This window comes from Lactuca virosa, chromosome 5 (genome assembly GCF_052849685.1).
Source record: "Lactuca virosa cultivar CGN04683 chromosome 5, Lactuca_virosa_CGN04683_v6, whole genome shotgun sequence".
Taxonomy (NCBI): Eukaryota; Viridiplantae; Streptophyta; class Magnoliopsida; order Asterales; family Asteraceae; genus Lactuca; species Lactuca virosa.
In genome coordinates, this window is record NC_136430.1 from 24,475,891 (window position 1) to 24,492,582 (window position 16,692).

Here is a 16,692-nt window from a genome sequence, read left to right on the forward strand (position 1 = left end):
ACCACAATACTTGGAATAACTTGATAGAAGTTCACTATGACACAAAATCGGCTTGCCCTTTAGTTCTCACACTTAGTGCCGATTTTAGAAGCTGATGGGATCCTTTTATAGTTGTGTCACAATTAGGGTTACACCATGTAAACCCTAATTGACATGGCTTTTCATTTCCCATGATCCATGGTTTTATTACCCCCATGGACTATCCATGGAGCACCTTATGGGTTTTAGCCCAACTCCATAAACCATGGATCATTAGCCCACTATATAAGAATGAATGATTTACACAATCAACCCCATATATTTAATTAGTCTCCTTTTGATCACCAAATTAATTCTAAATTAATTCTTTACCAATACTAATTAAATAATATTATTAATATATTAGAATTTATAATATATTAATAAACCTTAAGTGTCATTTTTTCTCATTTTTGTTTATCCAAGTGTTGTAATGCCATGCAACCCAAATGAACCATGCCGGGTCGGGTCAAGTGCATACCAAATATAGTTATGGACTTAGACACTATATCCAACAATAACGGTGGATTCTCCGCTTGTGAGCTTGATCAGGGATGCTCAGGTTGAGTGCATGCAACCGGAGAACTGGAAGTTGGAGAGGATCAAGGGTAAGAACACTCGGTTTGTGCAGGATAGATAGGGATTATTGACCCGATGCGGTCGGGTATGGGTTCCGATGTCTGGTGGGGTCAGACAGACAGTCATGGAGGAGGCTCATAAGTCTCACTTCTCTATTCAACCGGGGGCCACCAAGATGTACCGAGACCTGAGTTTGAGTTACTGGTGGCCATGCATGAAGCGAGAAATCGCTTGGTATGTCGAGAGGTTCTTGACCTATAGGATGGTAAAGGTCGAGCATCAGAGGCCGCATGGTAAGTTGCAGCCCCTAGAGATTCCCATGTGGAAGTGGGAACAGATCACGATGGACTTCATTACCAAGTTGCCAAGGACGGCGAAGGAATTTGATGCTATATGGGTCATCGTAGATCGATTGACCAAGAGTACCCATTTCTTAGCGATACGGGAGAGTTCTTCGGTTGAGAAGTTGGCCGACATGTACGTCCGCGAGATCGTTGCTCGCCATGGGGTTCCGGTGTCACACCCCCGAACCAGACGGCGGAAACGTCCGGGGGCTTGTGCGTGACTTCATATTGAAATATCATTATAGTGGATATAAATGAAACATAACGTCATCGTTACCATGCATAATATAATACAACTGCCATTGTTTACATCAAGTACAATCTTTTAAATAACATGACCAAAACATTCAATGTATGATGTTTAATAGTACCCAAAACAAAATCCCATATTCTTGTTGATTATTCTGCTTAACAAGTCCCTGCGTGTAACATCCGGATTCCCAGGTATCTCATTTTAAGTATTTATATTGAGTTTTGGAGAGGGACTCGGCGAGTAGGCGCTCAGACTCGCCGAGTAGGATCGCGCATTGTTGGACTACTTAAGTGACGGACTCGGCGAGTCCATACGTGGACTCGGCGAGTCCACGCTGTTTAATGAAACCCTAATTGTCGGGGCTTGTGCCCTATTTAAAGGCCCTTATGGCCATCATTTGAGGCCACCCTGTTCCAGAGAAACCCTAGAGAGAGTGAGGAAGGCTTGAGTGCAAGAGAGAACTTTTAATCTTCATTTTGGGGTGGTTTTTGCTAGAGAAAGAAGAGAGGATCCATCTAGAACGTGAAGGGAGCTTGGATTGGAGCTAATCATCTTGAGATATTGTCGCTGGAGGTATAATTCCTTCTATTTCGTGTTGATATGATAGATTTCATGAGTTTAGGGTTTTACCTCCCTTTTTATATAAGATCTAGGGAGTATGAGGTCCCCTTTGTGTTGATAATATCAGATCTGAACCTTGAGAGGTCCATAGAGTCACTACCTTCTAGCTTTTTGCAAGTAAATAAGCAATTGGAGACTAGGTTGCCTTTTCTAGTGATATTTCTCCATTTAAGGCTTGATATGGGTTGCATGCGCGTAAAGGTTGCACCTTTACGTGACTTTTGGGTGTTAGAAGGATGGATATACTGTTTGGTGAAGCAGATCTGACCTCAAGAGATCTTTTGAGAGTTTTCATGGGAGGAACTCGCCGAGTCCATAAGGGACTCGACGAGTTGAGTCGGGTTACCCCGCGACTCGCGATCTGTGACGACCCATGGAGTATAGGGTTGACTCAGCGAGTCAAGAGAGGACCAGGGGTGAAGAGGGCAGGCGTGTACTCGCCGAGTCACCCTAGTGCACTCGACGAGTTGGGTCAAAGTGTGGCCGTTGACTTTCATTGACTTTTAGGGTTTCGGTCAACAGTTGGACTTTTGAGTCAAGGAGGGGTAAAATGGTCTTTTACCCTTATGAGGGATCGTAGAAGGGGGTTTAATCTAGCCTTTGAGAGCCATTACTTATGAGGATATTTTGTATGTGATTAGGCGGGGGCTAGATCAGTAGATTCGTGTGCGAGATCATCCGAGATACCCGAGGTGAGTCTTCTCACTATACATTACCTAGAGTGGTATTTATGTGTAGACCAGAGGGTCTTGTATGCTATGTGTATGTATGAGTTTATGTGCATTGTGTTATATGTACGCTATGTGTTGTATAGACCGGACCGGAGGGTCCAACGATATAGACCGGACCGAAGGGTCCAACGATAGAGACCAGACCGAAGGGTCCAATGATACAGACCGGACCGAAGGATCCAACGAGCTATGACCGGACCAGAGGGTCCAACGAGCTACGGGACTGGAGGGTCTCGCTGAGACACATCGGACCGGAGGGTCGTATTATAGCCTCGAGTGGCGTATGTGTGGTATGTGGTATTTTGGGGAACTCACTAAGCATTTATGCTTACAATTGTTGTGTGATGTGTTTCAGGTACTAGCGAGGATCGCGGGAAGGCGCCGGTATGATCCGTACACACTCAGGAGATTATGTTTTGAGATTCTGGGATTTGTTATGTGACGATGACATTTGATATATTTTGTTGGGATATTGTTTTTAACGAATGAAAGTATGTTTTAGAAATGAAAAATTGTTTTGAAAAATTACGTCGTTACACTGCGAATACAAGTTATTTTGAAAACGTCAACATATATAATGTTGGTGAGTTCATAAGTATATTTGAGAAAATGATTTGTATAACTTTGTAATCACAAGAAAATCCTGTATTTTCTTAAAATAGTTTGGTATGTTTATGTACGATCTTGTATTAATGCATGTGTGTTATTGTTTAATAGAATGCCAAAAGTGATAGAAGAAAATGTAAATAGAATGCCCCCAGACAACCCGATGTTGCCCGAAGAAGAAGAATAGATAATGCTGTCGTACCAACACCGAGGTTGAGTACCAGTGTGAGTAAGTTTCCGAGTAATCCAACATAAAAGAAAATAGTCTTCTGCAAACTTCATAACGTTAATTCCTTTAAGTGAGCCGTCATAACCAAACTAAATAATGACAATTTCGTCTGTCTTGGCGTTTGTGAACGCCGACTGAAAAATAGAATAAGGTTATAGTCACCCTAGACCGATGTAGTCTAACTGTAGCGAACAGCTCAGGTGTGGGGCGTCATCCCCGTATAGATCTATACACAAAACCCCGCTCTCCCTCAAAGAGACTCTGATTATAAATACAGGCTACGATCGTACACTTAATAGGTGTCGATCGACAAAACTCACTAGATCCTTAATCGAATTTACGCGAAGATAAACGTATAAAACTCATTCCAGGCCCAAAGAACCATGTAAGTGAGCCACTAGGGCATCGCTAAACATGTGAGTCATTTAAAAGCCTAATATGAATGAGATTATATAACATGGGCCCAAAATATATGTAAACGGACAACTAAAGCCCATTTCACATGTAAGGTATTTATAGGCTCAAATAGCACGCAAATAGTATACAAAACCTATCAAACATATAAATGGGTCACTAAGGCCCAATAACCTAAAAATAATCAAAATTAATTCGTTTGTTAGTTTATTTTTGGTTTTGGTTCAAGTATTCACTAAAATAGCATAAAAGGCCCATTTTTTTTGTAAAAATGACGTTCTTGGCCCATTAAGCCAAAAATTTACAATTAAGGCCCAATTTTTGTGAAAATAATACTTTACTCCCCATTTTGTTCAAAACTTGTGTTTATGACTAGTTTGTGGTGAAAATAACATTTTAAACCCATTTTTGTCAAAAATATCATTTTTGGCTTGATTTTTGTGAAAATACATATTTTTCTGGTTTTTGGCTTTTCTGACCTAGTTGTTGGAAAATTTGTAGAAAAATCATCGTAAGTCAAAATTTGGATCCGTAAATTCTGGAAGTTTGGAAATTTTTTCTACTTTGTTCATAATTTTTAATGGCCTCTAAAAAGTGTGAAATTGCTCACATTCACAGGCTGGTCCGAAATTATTTCAAATATGATAGGCAGTTTTGTAAAATTTGCCAAAAATGGTAGAAAAATCGTATTAAAACGTTAGAGTAGTCATTTTAAAGGTATAAAACTGAACGTTTTGCATGTAAAACATTTTTGAAAAATATTATCATTAAGGTGGTCAAAACAGTTCAAGATTGGACCAAAACGTTTCTGTCAAGGGCTGAATTTTGAGTTTAGTTTATAGATCTTTGAACACAACACTCCTTTTTGCTATTTTAAGTGTATAAATCCCATATCTACAAGTTTACATGTATTATATGTAATAACCCATACTTTTCTCAAGGGTTTCATGTAGATCCAAGTGATAAACTTAATATTCTTAACATATTTTTAGATTTATGAAGTAAATAACACATAATCAGCAAATATGTCATGAAAAACACACATATTCATGCATATAAACATAGATATACATAAAGCAATTTGTATTCTACCCCAAAACCAAGTAAAAATCGAAAATAGGGGTGGTATGAACTCACCTTTGCTTTGATGTTTTGGTTTTGAAGAAGAAATGGAAAGATTTTTGGTCCTTGCAACACCTTGAAGTAGCTTTCGAGCTTAAGAAGTTTTCTAGGAGTATGATCACCAAAAGCTTGTTTAGAAGGAGTGATCTAACAGGAGAAAAGAGTTATATAACTTGGATATGTAAAAGTTACCAAAGAATGATGATTTTCTTGTGAAACCCTCTTGAAACACAAGAAAAATTTCGAGATTTTTAAGAAAGAAGGAGAATGATTCTTGAGAGTGTTTGAGAGAGTTTGATGTTGTGTGTGTGCGTGGTCTTTGCTCTTGGTCGAGATATCAAGAAGAGAGCCGGTGAGAAGAGTGTGCAATGGATATATGCAACTTGTATAGATGTATGTGATGCATTAAGCTTGGTTATCCTTTAGACAAAAGTGATGTGTCATGGTGTGGATTAATTAGCCATTTGTCTCTTTTTTTTATACATGGGCCGAGATTTGGGCTAGGAGGAAGGAGGATGAATTAGTTTGGCCCAATTCTTTCTTTGGTTCGAATATATGAAGTCCATAGAGAAAATTTTCGGCCCATTGGGCCCTTGGAAGTACTTACGGCCCAACATAAGATAAAGGGATGGGTTTTAGGTCCATTAGGGTTAATTGGAGTTGTTATGGTCCAATAAGGCCCATTAGGGTAAACTAATCCATTTTAGGCTCATTATGGCCCAAAATGTTAAGTTTTATGAATGCGGGTTCATTTAGAGCCTATAGTAGTCAAGTTGAAAGTTCATTGGTCCATTAGGCCCAATAAGAGAATCCTAGTCCATAATAATCTTGAACCGGGATTTTTAGGGTTTCCAACCCTTATTTGAACATATGAGATGCATTTGAATGAGCATAGAGTATGATCTTCTCTCAGAGTACAAGTTATTACACTAGGTGAATGATTGCATGAGAGTAGAATTTCCTAGCAAAAATGCTGGTTGTGACATCATCCCCACGTTAGAGGGAATTTCGTCCCGAAATTCTTTCGAAAGGTAGGTTCATGAATGAGAGAATAGGTGAGGGCACTCCTGCTTCATCTGGTCCTTGCGTTCCCATGTGAATTCCGGTCCGCGCTTGGCGTTCCATAAAACCTTCACAATTGGTATGCGGCTCTGCTTCGCACACTTCACTTCTTTATCCATGATTTCAACTGGTTCTTCGGTGAACAGGAGATTCTTGTTTACTCCGATTTCTTTTAAAGGTATGACGAGAGTTTCATCGGATAAGCACTTTTTCAAATTTGAAACGTGGAACACGGGGTATACGTTGCTGAGCTCTACAAGCAGCTGCAGCCTATAAGCCATTGGACCAATCCGGGCAAGAATCTCGAACGGTCCAATGTATTGCGGGTTCAGTTTTCCCGTTTCCTAAAGCGAATCATTCCTTTCTAGGGAAAGACTTTCAATAGTACCCGGCCTCCGACTTGGAATTCCAGAGGTTTTCGTCATTTGTGAGCATAACTCTTCTGTCTGTCTCGTGATGCTTGAAGTCGAGTTCCGATTTGGATTATCTTCTCTGTCGTTTCGCGAATGGTTTCTGGTCCCGTGAGAGTACTGGCGAGTGATCTGCATTTATGACCATAAAGAGCCTCAAAAGGGGTAACCTTGATGCTCGTGCGATAGCCGTTATTGTATGAAAATTCAATCAAGGGCAACGGGGTATCCCATGACTTGTTGAATTCAAACATCCAGACTTGGAGCATGACTTCGAGTGGTTGAATGGTATCAAGTTGTTATTTTGGCTCATTTCTTCCTAGATCTCTTTTGGGTGTTTTTCTTTGGAAGCTTTTCTTGTGTTTGAGCTAAGATCTGAAGTTGCAACCTCAGATCCGAGCTCTTCTTGGTCTCTAGGTCCATAAAGTTATCAACTTTGACAAGTATGAGCTTTTCCTCAAGTGTGAGACTTATTTATAAGCTTGGTTTTGTCATTTTAAGACTTTAGAGCTTTTCATGCACGTAAAGTTTGCAACTTTACGTGATAAACATGCCTTGGGAAGTTGGATCTACAATTTCGAACCTTAGCATGGCTTAAAAGCGTCTGTATGGATGAAGGACCGAAGGGACTCGGTGAGTTGCATGGTCAACTCGGCGAGTCCGATGAAGATTGTCGTGGGCTCGGCGAGTCAGTTGAGTGACTCGGCGAGTCGGCTAGGGTTTTCCCAACCTTTGGACACGTATGGACTTGGCGAGTTGCAAGGGGAACTCGACGAGCTGGCTAAGGATTTTACGGCCGCAAACCTTAGGAACTCGACGAGTCACTCTAGTGACTCGGCGAGTTGGAGAGTTATGCAAGGAACTCGGCGAGTAGCTGAGGGTACTCGACGAGTTGAGGTCAACATGGACTGTTGACCTTGACCAATGACTTTGAATTTGACCAAGGGTTGACCAGTGGACTTCTGGGGCACTTCGGGAAATTGGAAATTTACAAGTATGGTTCTATGGTGAATATAGGTGGTGGAGTTGTGTCGGCAATCCGAGAGCTTGTGTTTATCTTCGAGTCGACAGTGTGAGGTGAGTTACCCTCACTATACTAAGGGGTCTAAGGCACCAAGGCCGACCCATTGGATTTGATATCCTAGTAGTTATTGATATGTTGAGGATGAGCTAGTGATGTATGCCAGTTGATATGCTAGCCTGGTAAATCTGTAGGACTACCTGTGATTCTGTATGATTATCTGTATGTGCATTAATTATGTTATATGTCGACATATTATGTGAGATGGGTTGAGGTGATACTGCTCCGTGCGGTAACCAACAAACCCGGGAGCATTCCATATACGAGCTGAGGGAGACTCGTACTGTGGGCTCGGTGGCAATCCAGATGTGAGCTGTAGGCCCGTAAGGCAATCCAGACTCACACTGTGGGCCCAGGGGGTAATCCAGTCTGTAAAGCTGTGGACCCAGTATATGTTGTTATTTGTATATGGGTTATGTGCAGTGTATCGGTATTTTGGGGGAAACTTACTAAGCTATCGGGCTTACAGTTTTTGTTTATTGTTTCAGGTACATCGGGGGATCGCGGCAAGGTGAAGGCATGATCGTACAGCTCCTCATGTTTTGTTTATGTTTCTGGGAAAACTCTGATATAGACTATTTTGAAAACAAATCTGTAATAACTATTGGTTTTTAATGTTTTGGAAAGTTTTAAATTGGCTTAAATTTTTGGGTGTTACATTTTTATGCTGAGAATAAGGTTCAAAAGCGTGTGAACAAGTCTTATAATTGGGAGGCAAGACGTATTTACTGGGATATATTTGAAGTGGATGAAAATTTCGACACGTTCAAAGTACAACTTGAACATAGGGTATGTAGTTGTGGGAAATGAAAAAAAAACGATATACCTTGTAGCCACGCTATAACATCACTAAGAACCCGTACGTCTGCAACCATTCCCGAAATGGTTGATTATAAGATGATTTTTGTCGTGTATCGAGCTGCATTCGGATCTAAGACGGTGAATTCTCTACCATCACATGTGCAATGGGAAATACCAATTGTAAGGGTGGTCCTGTTATCTCCCAAGTAGAAGTAGTTATTGATGTACCCCTTTTCATTTTATGTCCTATCATGTAGTACTTATGGTTTAATGTTTTAATGAGATGAAAATGGACGTGTTTTCCTAATTCATGTTTTATGCTCATTACCGAAACAACATACATTAAGGGATTAACAAGACACATGTAAAAAACAAACAACATAACCAACAGACATTCTACATCTAATATTCTTTAACTAACATGCATATTAAAAATGAGGGACATTCTTTAAAAGATTCCATGCTTCCCCATGCGTAAATTCCCTACCATTAGATTCGAAACGGTATAGCTCCATATGCACCTGTATGAGAATGTCTTCATCAATATTCAGATGTTCATTATCCAGCTCGTTGTAAATACGTTGAAAATGCTTGACCCTTTGTTTCAAATCCACAAACTTGGCTTTGACATATCTTCTTCTTCGATATTGAGTACAACCCATTTGATGGTGAAATAAATGACAGACACGAGACCAAAATGATCCATTGCGAACTTCTAGCTGACCTGGTGGAAAATCCTCCTCTACAGTTACGATCCAAGCATGAACCAAAGCGACCTATTCTTGGATAGTCCATCTGAGTGGTACAGGTGGGTCCGTATTTGAAAGGTAAAATTGTAAGGTGATACAATTAATATGGATATGAAAAATTATTTATAGTGGCCCCCTTTTGTAACTCCATCTGTGTTGTCAAGTCAAATAGTCGTGTCTTGTGTTGTCAGTCGGTGCAATGTCTTGTCAACTCAAACTGTCATCTCTTGTGTTGTCAATAAGTACACTGCGTTCTTCAGTTTAGTTGGACTATGAATTGCAGACAAATTAAAAAATTTGACTGCGATTTTGTTTAGAAACTTATGTGCTTTTGACGGACATTAAAAACATGTTGTTTATTGTTGTCATAAAGCCTACTATAAATTTACTTTCAATGAAAAACTCATTTCACTTAAATTTACTCTCTTTATTTCGCTGAAAATGACTTCAAAACCATGGACTGCTGAGGAGTACTTGGTTCTTAGTCGTGCATATATTAATGTGTACGATACCGACAAGTTGAACGATCCAATGTTTTGGACTCGTTTAACCTATATGTTCAACGTTGAAACTCAAACGACTGTAGAAAATCATCGTGACAACATAGATATCGTAGGAAAATGGTATGAAATGAAAACTGAAATTCTATTATTCAACGATCTTTATACCAAAATTGACGACGCCTGTTTAAATGCTACTGAGGAGGTCATCTTGGAAGTTGCTAAAGAGGAATACAAATCAATAAGTGACGGGATGGAATTCCAGTATGAAGCCCCTTGGAATATTTTGAAATATGTCTCCTTTATTTAATATCTATTTCTTTCTATTAGGTTTGTACTAGGTTATTTATATGTATTTCGTCTGTATTAGATGTACCTCTTATGTTTTATGTTATGTATGAAAAAAGTTGGGTAATTTTTAACGATATTCCAAACGTCCTCATACTCGATTACACATAAAACAATACATTACAAATAACAATTCCATGAAACAATAAACATAGAACAATATATAAAACCTTACACATAAAACCATACATTACAAATAACAAATCCAAACGTCCTCATACTCGATTACACATAAAACCTTACAAATAATAATTCCATGAAGCATTACACATAAAACAATACATAAAACCTTACACATAAAACATTAAAAATATGAAATTTGCATAATAACAGAGCCGTCTACATGAAATACTGATTATTTTTAACAAGATTCCAAATGTCCTCATACTCGAAGTCACTGCCTTCATGCTCCAAAATGTAAAATTCTTTAATAGTTTCCAAAAGCTCTTTGGCGTTTGCATAATAAGTTTTGGTATTTTTAACATAATTATACAATCGATTGAACCACATGACTTCTCCCTTTACGTCCATCCATTCACTAACAATATCTAATTGTAGCCGGTGTTGTCCTTCTCCCATCTCATGGTTGAACAAAGCTGTTATGCGGGTCCATTCATCACCTACCAGGAAATGCAGGGGAGCCAGTGGCGTTACACCCTCCTTAACGCTAATCCAACATCGTGTTACAACCAACACCTCACTTGTCGTCCATGGTCGTGGATAATAAGAACCAGCTACTGCATTCGAAGAAGTTGCTACATTGGACGACATTTTTAAATATGGGTTCTCATTTTGTATAGGTGATATGAGTGTTCATTTCATATAGATTACACGGCTATTTATAATAAAAAAGAGTTAAGAAGGAGTAGACCAGTCTAGTGGAATCTCTGTGTACAACAGTGAGTTATCATGTCAAACAGTTATCTATGTGTAGTCATTTCCAACTTTGACTACGATTTGCAGGTTACTACAGTGACTTGTCATGTCAAACAATCATCTATGAATTCCAACTCTGACTACGAAATGGTTGCCTTTGGACTATGATTTGCAGATTACTAGAATGTATAAATACGACATATACGATCGTTTTCTTATTAAAAATACTATATATAATCTCAACTTTATTATGAGGTCATCCTCAAAGTTCGAAATTTGCTCATGCGACGAAGTAGATTGTTACCACTGTGATCCAATTGACCTCTTTGTTACACCCTCTTTGGAAGGCCCGTATATATCGGATGAAAGTTTTCAAGAATTGAAAAGGGCTGAAGAACAACAAAAACAGGATAAAGAGTTGTCCCGGCTTCTCAGTCAACGTCATAAAGTTATTGTATCGGAATGCAAACAAGCTCAAGAATGGATAGACCTTAATAAAAAGAAAATCAAAGAGCATGAAGAATGGATAGACTGAAAACTGGCTTGCTGACAAGGACGCAGAGATGATACATCTTAGGGTGAAAAAGAACCGTTTCGAAGATAACATGAGAATTAGGGATGAGTATATAACAATCAAGAAAGAGAAGTACCCATTGCAGTTCCTTGAGGTTAATAATTAGTTAAAAAATTGTTGTAAGATTAGCATGTCTTGGGTTTGCTATATGGTTTTTTTAGATTAATATGTTTGTTTACCATTAATTTCCAAGTATTTTTAAAAATCATGTATAAAAACTTTATTTTCTCCTATGATGGTCAAACTAAATTAAAATATAAAAGCATAAGAACAACATCTTAGAAAATTAATAAAAACATTACAGTATATAATAAATTAACAACTCTTCAATTTAAGGTAGTTTTAAATCATAATTGGCGTTATATCTCTGTGAACAACTCGCAGAAGCCCCAATATTAAATATCGTCTCCATAGTAGGAATTCTCATGCGACGTGCTCCACTATCGGACGCCCTACCAGAACAATTGTTTCTCGTGTGCCCTGCTTAACCGCATGTAGAACACTCTTTTCTTATTGGACCCTCGCCTTGGGATGGAATGTGTTATGTGTTTCTTGGCCTGCCTGGCTGACGTTTATCCATTATAGGTGACCTAACAGTCATCAAATCATCGGGGATCTCCCATCCGGATGACTTTGGAAAAGGGTTTACTGATTCCTCATATGTCCTCCTCAATGTTTCGGTATGGTAAGCTTTTAATGCATACATCGAGCAGTCTCGGTAATTGTTGACTATTAGCACTCTTATGACATGACCACAAGGTATGTCGTCAAGTTGCCAATGCCTACATGTACATGTCATTTGTTGGAAATCAACAATGACTTTTTGTGTCCCCTTTTTGAACTCGTATTTCTTACTTGAGATCATGCGAACACCCCAATTACTAAAAGTATTTTTATTTTGTTTTACAATATCATCGACCCAAGGGGTGAGTGTTGTTGTTGCTTCCGCTAAAAAAATAGAGAAAATTACACAGTTAAGATCAATAACATTTAACACAAAAATTAATATTACAACTTACTACCTGCAAAGTTACGTCTTTGAAACCACCACTGTTGCATTGTTGCATGAAAAAAGTCGATCAACATCAGTATCGACACTTTGCGTGCATGGCTAGATAATGCATTTATAGACTCCCCACTGTTGTGTAACACCGTAAATTTTCATATAAATTTTTCGTTTTAAATTCACTTAAATCACATCAACACATATCACAAAATCCCCAAAATGTCAAATTATTAAAACACATGTTCATAATTGTTTGAATAAAATCCAGGATCCTCATAAACATAACTCCATCTCGTGTGTACAATCAAGCCGGCGCCTTTCCGTGATCCTTGAGAAGTGCCTGACACACATAACACATAACACGATAAGCACGAAGCTTAGTGAGTTCCCCAAAATACCACATACAACACATATTAGCCACTCAAGACTATAACTTTGTGGGCCCTTTGGTCCTAACTCTATGGACCCTCCGGTCCTAACTCTATGGACCCTCTGGCCCTAACTCTGTGGACCCTCTGGTCCTAAGCTCGTTGGACCCACCGGTCTGGTCTGCTTAAGCCTTCCGGCCTCATAAATCGTTGGACCCTTCGGTCCGGTCTATAAATTCTGCATAGCATAAATCACAAAGACATAATGCATAGCATGTCACATACAACAGGATAACATAATACTCAATGTAAGCACATAAGACCTTCCGGTCACACATAACTACCACTCAAGGTAAAGTATAGTGAGAAGACTCACCTCGGGTGGCGAACAGATCCTATAAATGCTGATGCTGCTGTACTCCGGCTTCTAACACTGAGCCAAACCCACAATTGACCCCATTAGGATTTAAGACCAACCTTCACATATTAGGTCTAAATACGGTCCACCAATTCTGTCCATAAATAACTCAAGCCCATTGGGCTCACCAAGGCCCAATACCAAATAGGTCCACAAAAGTCTACTAATGGCCCAACTATGGCCGAATTTTCCAAATTGGGCCCAAACCCTCATATGGGCCTTAACCCAAAGCCCATCTAAATACTCTAGTCCACATGATTGTTCTTGGATGGCCCATCAATAGCCCAATCATCAAAGCCCAATAGAAGGCTAAATTCAAGGCCCAAGCAAAATTAGGGTTTCCACATGAAATGACGATTAGGGTTAAGTGTTCTCACTTAACCCATTAAGGACTTAACCCATCAAGTCCATTTTTCCCACTAAGTCATCAAACAATAGAGTCGGCATGAGTCACAACTTCAGTCCACTGGTCCAAACGCGGGTCCCAATAGGCCCAAACCAACAAACCCAAAATTAGGGTTTTCTAAACCCTAATTAGGGTTTCTGGCCCAATCACGAGCCGACCCATCAGAAGGTTAAGTGTCTGGTCCATTAGGGTTCCACTTGGCCGGGGACCACCCACTACCACCTCGGGCGGTGGTGATCGGCGGCGGCTCATGGCGGCCGGTGGCGGCAGCCACCATTTCCAATGGTGGTGGTGATAGTTCCTGTCCAAAAATACATAAACAACCTCACACATAGAATACACACATCCACAGCCACCACCCACGGTGGCTGGTGGCGGCCAAAGGGTGGCAGAAAAACGAAATGGGTGGCAGCCACCACCTCACAGTGGTGGCAGTGGGGTTTCGGCCACAATTACACACAATCCACACCACAAATACTTAAAACGACCACTACATTCGAACATACGCACGCACAGCCACCACTTGGCGGCAGGCATCGCCGGAAAACACAACAATGGCACAATCAGCCACCTCTTAGGTGACAGTGATGAATCCGGCGTCACACCCACAAAAGAACGAGAGGGGGAGCAAGGAGGGGTTACAGGAGGACTTACCGCTCAGTTCCGGCGGCTCACGGCTTGCACAACCGACGACACAGATCCATCTTCGTCATCGGCGAAATCCTCGGTGGGTCGCGATGTTGCTGCAAGCGGTTCGTGAGGGCGGCGCGTCAATGGCATGGCAGTGAGTGGCGGCCTCATCTGATCGGAGATGCGAGCAAGAGAAATGGCGGCTGAGGAGTTCGAAGTGGCGGCTGCAATCGATGCTTAGGGTTTGGGTTAGTCGCGTATACGGGAGGGAAAAAAAGACACCCCCGCTCCCTTCCAAACTTCCATACGATTTTGTCACATCTACCCCCTCCTTACCATATCTTCTTCAAACTAAGTCCAAAAGTTACCTAATAGCCCCTGTCCTCAGAAATATTTACAATTAAATCCGGAATTTACCATTTAGTCCTTGCTTTCCAAAATCTATTCAAATTAAGACCCAATAATTCCCCAAACAGCCCATGCCTTCATAAATATTTACAAACCACTCCGGAACTTACACTTTTAACCCCCAACTTCTAAAATTGTAACAATTAACCCCCAGGACCAACACCTTGCTATATAAATTATTGATTTTAGGGCTACTATACACTGATCAATTTAATCATTTATTTATTTAATAAATAGGGTGTTACAACTCTCCCCCACTTAGATTAGATTTCGTCCTCGAAATCATTTCTTACCCTTCCTTACACGCCAAACTACTCAAGTAAGATCATGCGTACTGTGGTCCTTCTCCAGCCAAACAAACCGACCCTCCCAGGTCTAGAACATCAAATAGAAATCCATCCAGGATCCGAGATCTCAAATCATATATCCTCTACACAGATAGGGCCAACTCAAACTTGAGAGTCCGGTCCAACAGCAGAATTGGAACCACTCATCTCCAATCCGATACTCAACTCACGACCCGTGAATCCGTGAATTTATTCGTACATTACTTCCCAAATTCCTTCCGATTTACAACAAGCTCTCCCCAATTCGAGATTTAACAGATCCCAACCATAATGGAGACCCCCGTCTCGCCCCTGGCCCGACCACCAGGTTCCCAAAGACTCCATCGTCAAGGCTACCCAAGCCTAAGAACTCCTATGTGTCATGCTCTGACTAGTGAATACCACGGCTCCCCGCAATGTTATAGCACTCTTACTGACTAACCAGTGAATATTATGGCTCCCCGCAGTATCACGACACCCTCTCGCTGACTAGTGGGTACTACGGCTCCCCGCAGTATCACGACACCCTCTCGCTGACTAGTGAGTACTACGGCTCCCCGCAGTATCACGACACTCTTTCCTTGACTAGTGAGTACTACGGCTCCCCGCAGTATCACGACACCCTCTCCCTGACTAGTGAGTACTACGGCTCCCCGCAGTATCACGACACCCTCTCATTGACTCATTCGTGAATGTTGCGGGTCCCCGCAGGCTTACATCACTTACTTGTTCACTCGCCATGGGCTCTGCCCATGGTTTTTCCCTGATATTACAAAGTGATTACTCTCACCTGGATCCTACCAGTCTCTTACCACCCCCACAATCTCATTATTAAGCCATCACCATATATCATTGATTGAACTCATGCTCCGCGACCCATCAGGGACAGGTGCACCCACCCATTCCTGACGACAGCTGTCGCAACAACGCACTTTCTCTCAATACAAATCACATTCTTGAACCATCCCCGATCGATGACAATGAGTTGATGGGTTCCCACTAGAACAATAGCTATTCGATACCCTACTTATCATATCATAAACTCAAGTATCAAAATTACCCAACAACTTAGGGCATCATACTCGGATACCCCGATACACCATCACCGAATCTCACGCTCGCTTGCCTCAACCTCTGACCTTCCACTCATGGCATCATACTCGGATGCAACGATAAACCATCACAGAATCTCATAATGTCTTGCTACGACCATTGATCTTCTTCTCGCACAACTCATAACCTCGAATTACTCCAATCACAATTTAAAACACGGAGAAATCGTCAATGACTGAGATCACATTAACGATCATCCGAAACCCCATCCTATTACTGATCAAAATCCATGAGAAGCTACTCATAATAACTCTGAAACTAATTGACAAATCAAATGCTTCTCCTCCCGGAGTATAGATACAATCTATACATCAAACTATCGAATCTCAACAATCGAAACTGGACCTCAACGAACCAACCGCCTCGAACTCGACCATTGCAACCCTGAAGAGTCCCTGACCACAATAAGATCCCTGACCAACGGCTACTTGCCGTGGATACACTCGTTCTTTCCTGGACAAGTACAATATGCATAATCTCGCTCTGCGCCTTGCCTCATCCACCACTAAACCCAAGTCTCATATGACCGTACCGCAGGTTCCTGACACCCAATCCTCTAACCCCAAATTGAACAAAGTGATGATCCTCCCAAAAAAATACCACGTTCTCCCCCAATTGGGGTTCGAACCATCGCCCAATGTCATACCCAATCAACCATACTACAGACTGTCTCTCCAGATGTATCATCCCCAACTCAAG

The 16,692-nt window shown here is 40.8% G+C and overlaps 1 protein-coding gene across 1 annotated transcript; it reads right to left on the reverse strand.

Annotated features, from left to right (window-relative positions):
• Positions 1-11,859: 11,859 nt before the first annotated feature.
• Positions 11,860-13,793, reverse strand: LOC145111077 (uncharacterized). Its single transcript, XM_079047380.1, has 4 exons — positions 13,726-13,793; positions 13,069-13,125; positions 12,341-12,456; positions 11,860-12,266 (listed from the first exon to the last, which is right to left on the reverse strand). Exons 1-4 carry the CDS (start codon positions 13,791-13,793, stop codon positions 11,860-11,862), a joined length of 648 nt encoding a protein of 215 aa, XP_078903506.1.
• Positions 13,794-16,692: the final 2,899 nt, after the last annotated feature.

Excerpts from the sequence above, each read along its gene's own strand:
- LOC145111077 (XM_079047380.1), bottom strand. The coding sequence starts at position 13,793 with ATGGTGGCTGCCGCCACCGGCCGCCATGAGCCGCCGCCGATCACCACC. Across the intron at positions 13,126-13,725 it reads GCCCGAGGTGGTAGTGGGTG|TGTTAGAAGCCGGAGTACAG; the intron begins GTCCCCGGCCAA and ends GGTTTGGCTCAG. Across the intron at positions 12,457-13,068 it reads GGATCTGTTCGCCACCCGAG|TGGGGAGTCTATAAATGCAT; the intron begins GTGAGTCTTCTC and ends GTTACACAACAG.